This window comes from Felis catus, chromosome B3 (assembly GCF_018350175.1).
Source record: "Felis catus isolate Fca126 chromosome B3, F.catus_Fca126_mat1.0, whole genome shotgun sequence".
Taxonomy (NCBI): domain Eukaryota; kingdom Metazoa; phylum Chordata; class Mammalia; order Carnivora; family Felidae; genus Felis; species Felis catus.
This window is the reverse complement of record NC_058373.1, coordinates 72,334,410-72,350,126: the sequence shown is the minus strand read 5'-3', so window position 1 is coordinate 72,350,126 and position 15,717 is coordinate 72,334,410. Positions and strand designations below refer to the sequence as shown.

At 41.1% G+C, this 15,717-nt stretch overlaps 1 protein-coding gene across 1 annotated transcript; it reads left to right on the top strand.

The window, feature by feature from the left end:
- The first annotated feature begins 14,293 nt into the window (after window positions 1-14,293).
- On the top strand, window positions 14,294-15,386 carry LOC101100058 (olfactory receptor 4E1). Its single transcript, XM_023255576.2, has one exon. It carries the CDS (start codon window positions 14,394-14,396, stop codon window positions 15,345-15,347), a length of 954 nt encoding a protein of 317 aa, XP_023111344.2. The 5' UTR covers window positions 14,294-14,393; the 3' UTR covers window positions 15,348-15,386.
- Window positions 15,387-15,717: the final 331 nt, after the last annotated feature.

Sequence of the window (15,717 nt, the reverse complement as noted above, 5' to 3'; positions counted from 1 at the left end):
AACATGGCTGCTGCAAGAGGAGTAGGGCTTTCAGGGAAAGCGTAATGCAACAAAAGTCAATGACTGCACTTACTGACGTAGGTCAATTAGGCCTGTTACTGGAGCTGCGGAATGAGAGCAATCACTCAGTTCATTTATCCAAGCTTCATGATATAGCACAATAGCCCCAGACACCCTCCACCCCTCACCCAAGAGAAGCCTATGACTGCTTGCCTCTATTAGGGAACAAACTAGCCGTACCTTCACAGAGCTAGTGACTCCCTTGGATAATCTTGATTCAAAACTATTTTTTAAGGGGTGCCTGGGTGGCTCAGTCGATTGAGGCTCCGGCTTCAGCTCAAGTCAGGATCTTGTGGGTTTGTGAGTTTGAGCCCTGCATAAGGGTCTCTGCCCACTATCACGTGAAGTCTGCTTTGCATCATCTGTCTGTCTCTCTCTCTTTCTGCCTCTCCCATGTGCTCTCTCTCTCTCTCTCACTCAAAAATAAATATTTAACAAATATATTCATTAATACTTCCTACTGTTTTTAAAAAACAATTGTTAAAGGTTGTGCTATTTCAGCCTTGAATTTACTCTTAAAATATCAACTTCTCCCAGAAATCAAATCATTTTTTAAAATGTTTATTTATTTTTGAGAGAGAGTGAGGTAGAGAGAGGGAGAGAGCAGGGTAGGGGCAGAGAGCAAGGGAGTCTGGGGATCCGAAGCCCAAAGCAGGCTCCACTCTGAGAGCTGAGAGCCCGACATGGGACTCAAACCCAAAAGCCAAGAGATCACAACCTGGGCCCAAGTCAGAGGCCCAACTGACTAAGACACCCAGGCGCCCCTCACCACTTGCTTTTAATTCTAGCCTTCTAAAGTAAAACAACTAAAGTTAATAGTTTCCCTCCTCTTTCCATTTCTTTCTCTAGATTCATACATACATACAGATTAACATATTATATTCCTTTAGATTAAATAAAAATATCTGATTGCTGGTAGTAAAATTATCCCATCTCTTCCACAGTGCTACAAACACCACCATCACCATCCCTACCCCCTCTCCCCCCCAACACACACACAATGTGCATAACCCATGTCTGATCACACCCCTGTTTCCATATTCTCCTGCCTTGGGAGAAGAGAAACTCTTATTATGGAGAAATGGACCACTTCTGCCTCTCCCTGTGTTATTCTTCCCACTTGTCATCTCTGTTCTTTACACAACATTCTACTGTTCAATGTTCACAGAATCTCCTGGACTACAACCTATGGATTCACCAGTAGAAAATGTTCCTGTGAGGACACTGCTCTAAGGGAACCCACAACTGCTTAAAGGAAGCTTAAAGTCACCTGTCAAGAAAGGAGCTTCCCACCCTGGTGTTTCTTCTGGGTTTTGCATCCAAATTGGGTTTTCCTCCCTCACCCCTAGGGACCTTCTGCTGCCGGTTCCAGTGGCTCGGGCACCTGGGATGCGAGTACACACACACACACACACACACACACACACACACACACACGTGCAAGCAGGGGAGGGGCAGAGAGAGTAGGAGACAGAGGACCCAACGCTGGCTCTGCATTGACAGCAGAGAGCCCAACGCAGGGCTGGAACTAACGAACCCTCAAGATCGTGACCTGAGTCAAAGTCAGAGGGGCTCAACCAACTGAGCCACCCAAGCGCCCCCAGAAATCAAATCATTTTTAATGACTAGATTCATTGCCTTTGCCTGGACCTGCCAAATGACAAATGATAAAAGAATAAATGTTTATAATGATAGTAGGTATGATTTTGACTTAGTATATGATTTCAAAATAATTTTAAAATGAAGAGATTCTTTGGCCACTATCAAATAAACAGAGAGGTGCCTGGATGGCTCAGTCATTAAGCTTCTGACTTTGGCTCGGGTCATTATCTCACAGTTGGTGGGTTCAAGCCCCCCGTCGGGCTCTGTGCTGACAGTTCAGAGGCTGGAGCCTGCTTCAGATTCTGTGTCTCCCTCTCTCTCTGCCCCTTCCTTGCTCACGGTCTCTGCCTCTGTCTCTGTCTCTCTCTTCTTTTCTCAAAAAGGAAAAAAAAAAAACATTAAAAAAAACTTTTAAGTGAACAGAGAGATATATGTTGCTATTTTATAAGAAGAGAGATGTAATAAAAGTGCATTTAGCAAAAATGCTTCACTATATTGTCCAAATAACAGGTAAATTGGCAAGGATATTTAACCAACATAGTGGAATACCTTTAAGGGTATAGCTAAAGATATTTCCTATGCATGTTCTATATTGCAATGACATCATTCTGGCAAGATTATAAAAATAGGATGTGGAAAGAGTATGAACCAAGGCCTCAAGTTCCCTTTTGAACACCTTCAAATATTTTTTATATAAATGCCTACACATTTTATATAGATGGCCTATCAATATGTTCTGCTTATCGTTGTTTGTTCTCAGGATGAGTTGATGCTTTCCTTGCCATGTTAAAGAGATGTGGTCCCAATTGTTGCCAAAGTTGCTTGGTTTTCTTTTCTCCTATCTGGGAAATTCCAACTTATCTTCCTAGTAACATAGTCACCTATTTCACTGGTACCATTATCAAAAAATTGTAATGCTTTAACTTTTACTCAAAACTCCACTACCCTTATCAACCACAAACTTCAGGAAAAGTAAAGAGAACCAATGAAATTATAAAACTAAAATTTGCACAGCTCTCAAAAACACTGGAACTTCCATTAGTCTTGACAGCAATGAGATTGACCTCTACCTTCTCTGGTCACCTCCTGCTGAGCGAATAACAGGCTACTCCATTCATTTGAAAATCTTCCTTCTACACCTAGATGTTACCCTATTTCAGATTCATGTGACTAAAAGCCACAAAATATTCACTGAACAGGTTCTACCTGCATTCCTGAAACCCCCACTACAAGATCTGAAATCTGGAGATATAGTCTTCTGGAAAAGATATCAGAGAAAACTGCCCTGGATCTTCGATGAAAAAAACCTTTGGCAGAGAATGTTAACTGACACAAGAGCAAAATGTTAAGGTGTTGGAGTCGTGCTTCCTAATGAAAAAAGACACATCTGTTTCTCGTGACCCTAGAAATACATTCAATTGAATGACCTCAAACTGAGGATTCTTATAAATGCTCCAGAAGCTGATTGCTATAGAAGTGGATAGCTGCTTCCCAAAACTAGGGAACAAGCCAGAAGTAAATAGTTTCCACCAAAGACAACAAAAATCAGGTTAATTTTCTGATTCTTCACGCTTTTTCTTTCCCTTTCATCTACCATTAATCTTGCCTATTATTGTATTCTCACGCCCTCTATCAGCTGACTAAAAGCTTCAATACGATCTCTCCTATCTTCACGGGATGGTCTTCTATCACTTAGGAAAAACAAATAAAATTCTTTGGTGTGTTTTTCTTAGACTATAGCTATCGCTCTGATTCAACTGATTGTCAGATTTATAATCCCTCACCTAATCCTACTGACAAAAATGTGTAAAGTGTGCCTTTAGACACCTCAGAGAGTAAATTTCCTTCTACATCTTTGCTCTGGTATAAGTTTTTCTCACACAAGTAACCTCAAATTTCAGCCTTGTAAAAATTGTAAAAATTGGATTTTGATATTGTGTCAACAAAACGGTTCTTCTGAGGTCATTACAACAACAAAACTCAAACCAACAGAGATGGAAACTAATATTGGGGCTCTCTTTGCTACAATACTTGGTTTGTTCTCCTTAGAGACCTTCCAGCCTACTTTGCAGGAACTGTTTAACCACATTTTAAAAAATCTTCCTACCTGACGATAATACCAATGATTGTCTCATTCCTGTTGAGTTAAATAATACTTATATTCTCAACAGAGCCTGTGCTCCTCTAAATCAATACTGTTTATGAAAACATGACCTATGTTCTGGAATCCCAAAAGGCAGTTTCAATTTATATTCATTAGCCAGAGTTTTCATTCATAAACACATAACTCAACTTCCTCTTGGCTACACAAGGAAAATTTTATACTATAGCAAACACTTTTCATGCATCTATATAAATAGTACAAGTCAAGCAAAACAACTTGTGGCTATGCTAAAAGGAAAAACCACTGGTTCTCTGGAAAAGACCAACTGGACTTTAAGTTATGTTCTCACTGCCTGAGTTTGAGCAGCTTCTGTCTTCAGGATTTATTACAAGTACTAATAACCATTTTGTTCTACGTAATTGGTTGCATTGCCATTAACCAGTGCACACTGTCTATATCCTTACATGCTACTGCAAATCCATTGTCATGTCAATGAAGTCAACAACTTAGTATGCAACAGGAGTAAGAGAAACTAATCCTAGTCCAACTACAGAAAATATTCTCTGGACAACCTCTTGATGAACAAAACAACAACTTCTTAGTGTGGCTAGTAAGCCATAGTGATTTCATGTTAAGCATAAACAATTTCCCAAGACATCAATAGCCGTTGAGGCCACTCTGCACCATAATGGAGTGAGATAAAAACAAGACCATTCCATAATCATGTCTGAACACAGACAAAAATGAAAATACATACCAACCACAAAATAACTAAATATTCCTCTACCTTGACTATATGAATAACTGTTGATTTTTAAACAATTAAAATTTTAGGTTTTCTCCATTCCTCCTGCTTTCTAGATGAGAATGATCAAGACACCCAATTAGAGAATTATCCCCATGTCCTGACAGCATTCATTTCCAAGGAAAGCCCTGCTTCCTTGAACCCTTCCCATTATCATCTAACCAAGGCCAAATCCTATAGTAAGTCCTTTCTAATCTCCTCTTACTCAGACTCCCCATGTTACCTATAGTGTGTAGTCTCTCTCACTGAAAGGAATCAGTAAACCCAGCTTTGTTTGGTGGTCATCAGCTGAAGGCCATTGATGGCAGAATTAAGATTTGGAGAGTATTCCTTTTTGGCAATGTGATCAAAGAAGTCTTCTCTCAAGAGCTGATTTTTTTTTTTTTTAATTGAAGGCTAACAAAAATGAAGCAGAGAGCCACAGAGGTAGAAAAGCATTCTAGGCAGAATGAATAGCTAACACAAAGGCCATGAGAAAAGATGTTTCTTGTGCTCAAGGAACACCAGGGAAGCCAGTGTAGCTAGAGTTGAGAGAGTATGAAAGAAGTATAGGGGTGGAGCACCTGGGTGGTTCAGTTGGTTGGGTGTCCGACTTTGGCTCAGGTCATGATCTCATGGTTCGTAAGTTTGAATCCCGCATCGGGTTCTGCGCTGACAGCACAGAGCCTGCTTTGGATCCTCTGTCCCCTTCCCTGTCTACCCCTCCCCCAGTCTCTCTTGCATGTGCGCACTCTTTCTCTCTTTCCATCTCTCAAAAAGAAACATTAAAAAATAAAAGGAATGCAGGAGTGGCTCAGTCTATTAAGCATCTGACTTCCATCTAGGTCATAATCTCACAATTCGTGAGTTAGAACCCCAATCAGGCTCTTTGCTTTCAGAGCCTCTCTCTCTCTGATCCTCCCCTGCTCATTCTCTCTCTCTCTCTCTCTCTCCCTCTCTCTCTCTTTCTCTCTCCCTCCCTCTCTTTCAAAAATAAATAAACATTTTTTTTTAATTTTTTTTTCAACGTTTTTTATTTATTTTTGGGACAGAGAGAGACAGAGCATGAACGGGGGAGGGGCAGAGAGAGAGAGGGAGACACAGAATCGGAAACAGGCTCCAGGCTCTGAGCCATCAGCCCAGAGCCCGACGCGGGGCTCGAACTCACGGACCGCGAGATCGTGACCTGGCTGAAGTCGGACGCTTAACCGACTGCGCCACCCAGGCGCCCCTAAACATTTTTTTAAAAAGAAAGAAGAGTAGAGGTAAGCAATGACCTTAGGGAGAAAACATATATAATCTAAAACAAAGACTTTTTTTAACTTTTATTATGATGAAAGGAGGGTTTTGAGCAAAAGAGAAATGTGCTTTTAAATTTTTTTTTCAACGTTTTTATTTATTTTTGGGACAGAAAGAGACAGAGCATGAATGGGGGAGGGGCAGAGAGAGAGGGAGACACAGAATCGGAAACAGGCTCCAGGCTCCGAGCCATCAGCCCAGAGCCTGACGCGGGGCTCGAACTCACGGGCCCCAAGATCGTGACCCGGACCGCGAGATCATGACCTGGCTGAAGTCGGACGCTTAACCAACCGACTGCGCCACCCAGGCCACCGAGAAATGTGCTTTTAAAGAATGAATCTGGCTGCTGTGTGGAGAACAGGTTGTAGTGGGGCAAGAGTGGAAAAGAGATATAAATTAAGATGCAATCACAGTAATTATAGAGAGAAATGATGGTGTCTTACACTACAGCTGAGTAGTGATGTTCAGAATATGTTTGGAAGGCAGAAAGCATCTGTGTTTGCTCATGAATGAGTGGATGTGGGATATGAGAGAAAGAAAGAAGACAAGAACATATACAAAGTTAATTGCTTAAGCATTTGGGTGAAAGGTAATGCCAAGTTACTTAAAATGAAGAAAGATAATGACTGTATCACGTTGGAGTAGCATGAAATTAAGACTTTGGGTTTATGGTCTAGTTTTGTTTTGTTTTTAATTTTGGACACTCATTAAAAATCCCAGTAGACCACCGGGTATATAAAACTATAGCTCAAAGAAGTTGAGGCTACAAATAAACATTTGAGTTTTCAGCATAAATATGGTATTAAAACAATAAACTTGAATGAAGTCAATTAAAGCATAATCAGAGAAAAACAAAAGTCCAAGAACTGAGCTTGGGGCACTTTATTTACAGGTCAGAAAGGAAGGGGGTCCAGCAAAGGACATTTAGAAGGAGCAACTAGGAAGACAGCAGAAAAAATAGGAGAGTGTGGTGTCTTCTTTGGAAAAGAAGAAAGTAATTGACTATGTTAAATAATGCTGAAAGGTTAAATGAGACAAAGACCTAGAACTGCCCATTGAATTGGCAATATGAACATCGCTGCTAAAAGCGGTTTTAGTGGAGCGATGGAGGCACAAAGACAGACTGGAGTAGGTTCAATAAAGAAATGATAAGGGGTGGAGTGGAGACAGTGAGTATAGGTTATGCCTCTGAGGAATTTTATTATAAAGAACAGAGAAATCAGGTGGTGGTTGGAGAGGAATGTGGAGTCGAGGAAGGGCTCGTCAATACTGGAATCATTATTGCATGTTCGTGTGCTGTCGGGAATGATCCAACAATGGCAAAATTTTGATGATGCAGGAGACAGAGAACTGCAGAAGCAAAGTCCTAGAGAGACATAAAGAGTGGCATCCAAAATCCAAATGGTGGGGCTGGCCTTGGGAAGAAGAGGATATCCATTATAAGAGTGGGCAGAGTTTACAAGTTCAGATGCAAATCAGTGGATGGCTTTAGCAGTGGAATGGGGTGAAAGTTCTCTCTGCTTACTTCTATCTCTCACTGAAATAATAAGGTGAAATAATTACAGGTGAAATAATAAGCAAGTCTTTAGCTAAGATTAAAAAAGTAGAAGGGGTTATTAAAGACAGTGTAAAATAGTCACCATGGAGTAAAAAAAAGTAACTTGACTCTGGAAAATGTAGTAAAATTGCCTATTTGAGGTAGTGGTCCAAACTTTAAGGTGAGACCATCTATACTGTCGTGTGGTTGAGGTGAGGTGGAGATCAAAGAACCGGGACAAGAGTACTGTATGGACCATCTCTGTACAAGATGACAAGTGCCAAAATGTTTGGAAAGACAGAGGAATGGCCAAGATGGAAATTGAGGATACAACAAGAAAAAGTTACAGGTGGAATAGTCTGAAAAAATTTTCTTCAATGGATATGAATTGTTGCAAGGGAGAAAAGACAAATTATCTGAATCAACAACTGTAAAAAAAAAAAAGGGGGGGTGGGCACCTACTAAAACTTGAGGCCTGGCATAGGAGAAAAAATGTGCACTACTTAAGAAGGCTTAGAGCAGGAATACAAAGGTCATGTACAGAAAAGAGGTTGAGGATTCTACTTGTAAAATGCTAGCTAGAGAGCATAATGAAGTGTTTGCAGGGTCAGAGAAGGATATGAGCTTGATTCAGAAAAGTACCAAGTCCTAAAGAGATAAGGGTATGTAGGGTCGAGCAGAAGGTTCCAACATGCTGTGAATTGAAATGAGTAGGTAGACAAGAACTGATGAGATTAGACTGGCTGGTCTCTTTTGAGAGGGGGTAGAGAGGTGATGAGTAGCTTCCTTCCAGGGTCTGATTTCTGCACAGTTGTGTGAAGGACAGAATGATGGTCTCACTCGGAATATGCACGTTCTGTTGATTTGAAGGTTGAGAAAGAAGTTCACTTTAGGAGCACCTGGGTGGCTCAGTTGGTTAAGCGTCCAACTTTGGCTCAGGTCCTGATCTTACAGTTCATGGGTTCAAGCCCCACATCAGCTCTGTGCTGACAGCTCGGAGCAAGGAGCCTGCTTCAGATTCTGTGTCTCCTTCTCTTGTGCTCTGTCTCTCTCTCTCTTTCAAAAATAAATTTTAAAACATTAAAAAAAAAAGTTCACTTTACATCACTAATTTTTATTTCATTTACTGACATCACTTCAAAGTTTTTTTCAGTGGGTTTCTTTGAATCCTAGGATAGAAGTCATCTTAATTCACTATATATATATAGTAAGTTCCTTATAGGAACAAATCATTGTTCTTATGGATCTTTTTATCTCATACTATTATAAGTATGATATTACATATACCCTGGGTTATTGACTGCTTATTGATTGCTTTTAGCAGAGAGTCAGTGATCTTTTATAAGTGAGGACCATATCACTTTTCAAATGATCTTTTCCTTTTTTTTTAATTTTTTTTAATGTTTTTATTTATTTTTGAGACAGAGAGAGACAGAGCATGAGCAAGGGAGGAGCAGAGAGAGAGGGAGACACAGAATCCGAAGCAGGCTCCAGGCTCTGAGCTGTCAGCACAGAGCCCGACACAGGGCTCGAACTCACGGACTGTAAGATCATGACCTGAGCTGAAGTCAGATTCTCAACCGACTGAGACACCCAGGCGCCCCTCAAATGATCTTTTCAAATGAAGAGAATAAATAGAATGGGAAGAAGGAAAGAATCAGTAAGATCAAAGAATACCAAATAGTCCTCTTTCCCCTACACTGATGAAAAATCTCTATGTGATTCAACAAGCACATCTTTTAAGTGTTGCTGCTCTATGAGGTACAGTATCCAAGTGAGGTAATAGAGTAAGTTATCAAATTCAACAGCAGAAGACCTGAGCTCAAGCCCTGGTTCAGGTGCTTACCTAACATGTAAACTCTGTGAAAATCACTCAGTGCCAAGTCTAATTTTTCTATAACGCTCTTACCTCATGGGGATATTGTGAAGATCAAATGAATGAGTGCAAAAGAGATTTGCAAGCTCTATAGTGCTAGGCAAGTGTAAACAATTCTTTTCATTTATTCTGCAGAGAGAATGGGAACACACAGTGTTGGAGCATTGAGGGACTTCCAGGGAGGAAAAGCCTGGGAGGGACACTTAAGTGGCAGAGAGGGAAATAGTGGGCCAGGGAGACAGGACTACCAAGAAGGGGGAAAATACAGAAACTGTATGTTAGGAGGTCAAAAATGAATTTCTTAACCTTGCATGTTATCAATGACAGTGGCTAAAGTAATTGCCCTATAATCAATTGAACATCATTTTCTGTATTATCCTTGGTATATTTTACCTATGATAAAGTATCTCAGTTCCAAAAATACTTGAGAATTAGTACGGTAAGTATATCCCTCTTCCTAATGCATATCATAATTGTCAAAGTGACAGTATAATACAAGCCCCTCACTGACAAAGTAGCAATATCTGTAAGTTCTGGAAGCTCTGGGTTTTTCGATGCAGTCAAGTCTGGCCTCTGATCAATGGCAACAAATTCAACAAGAAAACTGGGGAAAAGTAGCCCAAGCCACAAGTCCTTAGGAATAAGAATTTTTGGTAATTTCTGACACTGTTCCTCCTATTCCCATCGTCTGTTCTACACACTGTTACATGAAGAGTCCACTATAAGGCTTACTTCTAACTCCACACCCTGGATTTCATACATCCTAACCATCCCAGAAAAACTATACAATCCTGAAATTCAAACTCAAAGTATGGGGACACCTGGCTGGCTCAGTCAGAGGAGTGTGTGGCTCTTGATCCCACGGTTGTGAGTTTGAGCCCCATGACGGGTGTAGAGATTACTTAAATAAATAAAACTTTAAAAAAAAAAGACTCCAACTATGATCTTCATTCTTCTTCTTTGGATTCTTCTTTCACCAACTTAAACTACCAAGCTCTTATATCTAAACAGAGAAAGCCAAAGGGTAATTAGAGCAAGAGGTTCTACATTTTCATTGTATACAAAACAATGAATAAATGTTGCCAAAAGAGTTGGCTGTTAGTCAGTGGTGGCTTTTTTGTTTGATTGTTTGAATTGCATATTGCATAATTGTATTAACATAGGCAACATATTTGCCAAGTGCCAGGTGCTTTGCAAAAACTTCAAGAGTTCTAAAAAAAAATTACCATTGCTATTCATGTTTTATGGATAAGACACTGAGGCCCAGAGAGGTTAAATAACTTGCCCAAATGCATACATCTAGGACATTGGAATCTGCACTCAGACAATCTGACTCTGAAGTTCAAACACTTGACCTCTCTGGCAGAGAGCCGATTAAAATCTTAACTCCATGGCCCATCCCTCATTTCTGTGTTTTTATATGGAGTAAATAAGAAAACACAAGAGCCCCTCACCTAATACTTAGCACATAGAAAGCAATCACTAAATAGTAGTTCATTTAATCATGTATAAACACATCCTAAAAATTTAGAGGTAGAAGTCTTGCTTTCCCATTAAATTCCCATAGTGACAATTGCAAGGTCTGTAACTTTTGTCCCCACAGAATTAACTTTTTCTAACTAGTGACTATAGCAGGCTGATGTCATTGCTTTAAAGGTCCCAAGGACATAAAACCTAAATAATTCAGTTTAAAAAAAACACCAACACTGCAGCTGCCAGCCCCAGCTGTTTTCTTCCTGGACAGATTTCCCTTCAGTCCTTGGTGGAATAATCCATCTGACGCTAGCAATATAAAACTTACACATAGAGCATGTGCTGCAAAGGAAACAGAATGCCTCAGTCACACTAGTTCTGAATAATTAGGTCCAGTTCTGTGTTAGAGGTCTCCTGGTAAATTAGCACGGCCCGCAAAAGTGGTTGGTAGCTACTTTTAATCATTCTGCCATCAATATTATCTGAAAAAGTGCAAAAAACATACCATGCTTACATCACATCTTCAGTTGACCAGAAACCAATTCTAGAAAATCTTAGGGCAGAGTTACATGCTCTACTTACTGAAAAATATGATAATAATATAGGTACGAAGGGATGATTTTTGCAGAAATATATTTACTGTGACTTACTAGCACTGAACAAAGCCCGAGGGAACTTTAAGGATTCTGGCCATCCTCATGGAAAAATCAGAGTAAATGGGGTTATTTGATTTGTCCAACTTTAAATTTGTGCTATTTCTACTAGAAAATAATTTGATATTGAAATTACAAGACCGTGACGATTCAGTTCTCTTTGGAGATGCTGGGAGCCTCGGAAACAACCCAGGGTGAGTGTTTATAGACATTTTTGTGTTATTCTGTTTTTGCTCTTAATTGTTTTCCTCCATGTTTCTGAAACGTATGCAATAGACATTAGATTTTCCTTCTGTGCACTGTATTCTCGACCTAAACCAACACCAAATTTCTACTGCAGTTGGGCACATCTCCATTTTTCAAAGCATTTTTTTCCTATGGCTCCAAAGAAATAGAAAAACGATGATGATGATGATGATGAAACAAATGTCTTTAAGGCTCTCAATCTGCACACCCTTTGCTATCTGTGCAGGTGAAATTCTCCATGTTGATTTTTTTTTTATGTATGAGCTTTAAATTTTTTTAATGTTTATTTATTTTTGTGAGAGAGAGACAGAGCTCAAGCAGGGGAGGGACAGAGAGAGAGGAAACACAGAATCTGAAGCAGGCTCCAGGCTCCGAGCTGTCAGCACAGAGCCCAACGCAGGGCTCAAACCCACAGACCGTGAAATCATGACCCGAGCCGAAGTCAGAGACTTAACCGACATAGCCACCCCAGCGCCCCTCCATGTTGATTTAAAATAAACTCCTGGCTCCATTCTTGCTCAGTTCTTCAGCTTTCAATTTACAATCCTCCTTTTGGAACTTAATAAATTAAAAAGATAACAGATGTAAATCATTCAACGTAGCTTTCTGGAGCAGAAGCTTTAAGTGAACACTCTAAGAAAAATTTCTAAATAGTAAAGTTAATCCATAACTACATTAAGATGTTACTATAAATATTACTCTAACTTCTAGACACCACGAATTTAATTTAAATGTTACCTGAAATACTTCTCCTGCCCCAAAAATGCTTTCTTTTCCCATGGCTCTACTTCGCTAGTTCCCTAATTTGATACTACCACAGTCTTTCCTCTGATATAGACAATGAAAAGGGCCACTGTCAGCAGACCAGCAGGATGAGTAATAGGAAATAATTGAGAAGAAAGATAATTAGAAGCAGAAGAGAAAGCGTTCTCTAGTCTTTTTTCATAAGCAATGTGGAGTTGATTTATTTGTCTGGCAGAGAGCCTGGCCTTGAGGAATGAGGTAAAGCACCAGCAGTGATCAGTGATGGGAATAAGGTAGCACAGGATTACAGGGCCTAAGGAACCATGAGGGCGGCTTGCGTGGGTGGGCACCCTCGGCAGGCCATGCATGGAGGCAGCAGCATGAAGACAAGGGAGAGAAGAGAGACTCCCCACAGATGCCCAACCAAGCTGCCCTAGGGCACCAGAGAGAGGAAGAGGCAGGTCACCAAGACACATTCCACTTAGCATCCTAATTATCACATAAAGGAGTCAGGTCAGAGTAGGGGCAGAGAGAGCCTGAGCTCCAGGCACAGCTCTTACTACAGTTCTCTGTGAACTTGGGCCAGTTGTTTTACCTCTCTGTGCCTCATTTTCTCTACCTGAAAAATGAAAAAAAAAAAGAAAAAGAAAAAGTGTCCATCGATTGATGAATGGATAAAGGAGATGTGGTATATATACACAGTGGACTGTTATTCAGCCACGAAAAAGAATGGAATTGTGCCATTTGCAACAACATTGGTAGAGCTGGAGAATATAAAGCTAAGTGAAAAGTCAGAGACAGACAATTACCATATGATTTCACTCATATGTGGAATTTAAGAAACAAAACAAAGGACCAAAGGGGGGAAGAAGAGAGGGGGGAGACACCAACCAAGAAACAGACTCTTAACTATGGACAACAAACTGATGGTTATTGTGGGGCAGGGGGGCGGGGGGAATGGCGAAATAGGTGATGGGGATGAAGGAGTGCACTTTTTGTGATAAGCACAGGATGATTAAATTTTTAAAAATTCTAATGTTTATTTTTGAGAGAGAGAGACAGAGCACAAGCAGGGGAGGGGTACAGAGAGAGGGAGACACAGAATCCAAAGTAGGCCCAGGCTCCCAGCTGTCAGCACAGAGCCCAACGCGGGGCTCAAACCCACGAACTGTGAGATCATGACCTGAGCCAAAGTCGGATGCTCAGCCTACTGAGCTACCCAGGCACTGCCCTAAATTTTTTTAAATAGTGAGGCCTGGGTCAAAGGGAAACTAATTTAAAAGAATATAAAAGAACCACGTTTTACTTGTGGGTCAGACAACGGAATTGAACTTTAAGAAGAGCTGAGGATAATCTAGTGAGGACGGTGAGGCTATTGGTCCCGGACCTTGATCTGCAGCTGAAGAATGAGCAAGTCTGCCCTCATCTGAGGGGTGGAGCAAAAGCAAGCCTCCATCACTCTCTCCAGATTCTCCAAGGTTTCCTGGGTTTTATCCAGCCTCCCCTAAAGAAATTGCCATATTGCTGCTTGTCCATCAGCTTGGTGAAAAGCCTCTGCCTTCTGAAAACCAGATCATTCCCATTACAGTCCCAGGGCATCACGGCAGAAGCCAACAGAGGAGCAAGTATTTTGCGGGAGTGAAGAATGCAGGCAACGGGCAATAAAGAAAACTGCTCAAAGCCAGGATTTGTATGAATTTGAGCAAGTTATTCTCTTGGGGTAGAAAAATCTTAATTTTTTCTCCTATAAAGATTTATAACTAAACATAAGTCCTCCCCTCTCCAAGGTTGTTTTATATCTCTTGGTGAATCATGATTCTACACACTATTATTCCAAAAACGTGTGGACCTACTATGTGTCCAGCATGATTTAAGGTGCTGAATAGGGATTTTAAAATAAGATACTGATGGAGGAAAAAGTCAAACAAAGAAGAAATTAAGTGACCAAATGATTGATGCAGATGCTAAGTGTTAATTTTTTTTCCTAATTCTTGACAGAGTGTCCAACAAAGAGAATGGAAGAGGCCGGCCTACTCAATCAAACCTCTTCCATCACATATATACGACTTAGAGGCTTATCTGTAAATCAGAAGGTGCAGATGGCTGTGTTTGCCATGTTCCTCACTTTCTATGTCCTGACACTGATTGGGAACATCCTCATTGTCATAACTATTACCTATGACCGCCGGCTCCATACCCCTATGTATTTCTTCCTCAGCAACCTGTCTTTTATCGATGTCTGCCACTCCACTGTCACAGTCCCCAAGATGCTGATAGATACATGGTCAGAAGAGAAGCTCATCTCCTTTGATGCCTGTGTCACTCAGATGTTTTTCCTGCACCTCTTTGCCTGCACAGAGATCTTTCTCCTCACCATCATGGCCTATGATCGGTATGTGGCCATTTGCAAACCCCTGCAGTACATGACAGTTATGAACTGGAAAGTATGTGTGCTTCTTGCTGTGGCCCTCTGGACAGGAGGAACCATCCACTCCGTCGCACTGACCTCCCTCACCATCAAGCTGCCCTACTGTGGTCCCGATGAGATCGACAACTTCTTCTGCGATGTACCTCAGGTGATCAAATTGGCCTGCACGGATACCCACATCATTGAAATCCTCATCATCTCCAACAGTGGGCTGATCTCTGTGGTCTGTTTCGTGGTCCTTGTGGTGTCCTATGCAGTCATCCTGGTTAGCCTGCGGCAGCAGCTGTCCGAAGGCAGGCGGAAGGCCTTATCCACCTGTGCAGCCCACCTCACCGTGGTCACATTATTCCTGGGCCACTGCATCTTCATCTATTCCCGTCCATCCACCAGCCTCCCTGAGGACAAGGTGGTGGCTGTGTTTTTCACCGCTGTCACCCCCCTGCTGAACCCCATCATCTATACTCTTAGGAATGAAGACATGAAAAACGCCTTGAACAAGTTAATGGGAAGGTTGGAGGGGAGAGGGAGAGAGAAAAAATAACTATTTTTTTAAGTTTATTTATTTATTTTGAGAGAGATCAAGCAGAGGAGGGACAGAGAGAGAGGGAAAGAGAGAATCCCAAGCAGGCTCTGCACTGTGAGCCCAGAGCCCGACATGGGGCTCAAACACACGAACCGTGAGATCATGACCTGAGCAAAAACCAAGAGTCAGACGCTTAACCAACTGAGCCTCCCAGACGCCCTTCAGTGTCTAAGCTCTTAATATGCCCGGTGTTCCTAATCAAAGAAATGCCTTGCAAAGAATAAGGTACCTAACGTTCATCAGGCTAGATGACTTATGAAATTGTCTTCTGGCCCAATATCTGACAGCCATAACAGTAGTTAGGATTTTTAATATCTTCCATATCCTG

Bases quoted from the DNA above. Each gene is read 5' to 3' on its own strand.
- LOC101100058 (XM_023255576.2), top strand. From the start codon at position 14,394: ATGGAAGAGGCCGGCCTACTCAATCAAACCTCTTCCATCACATATATA.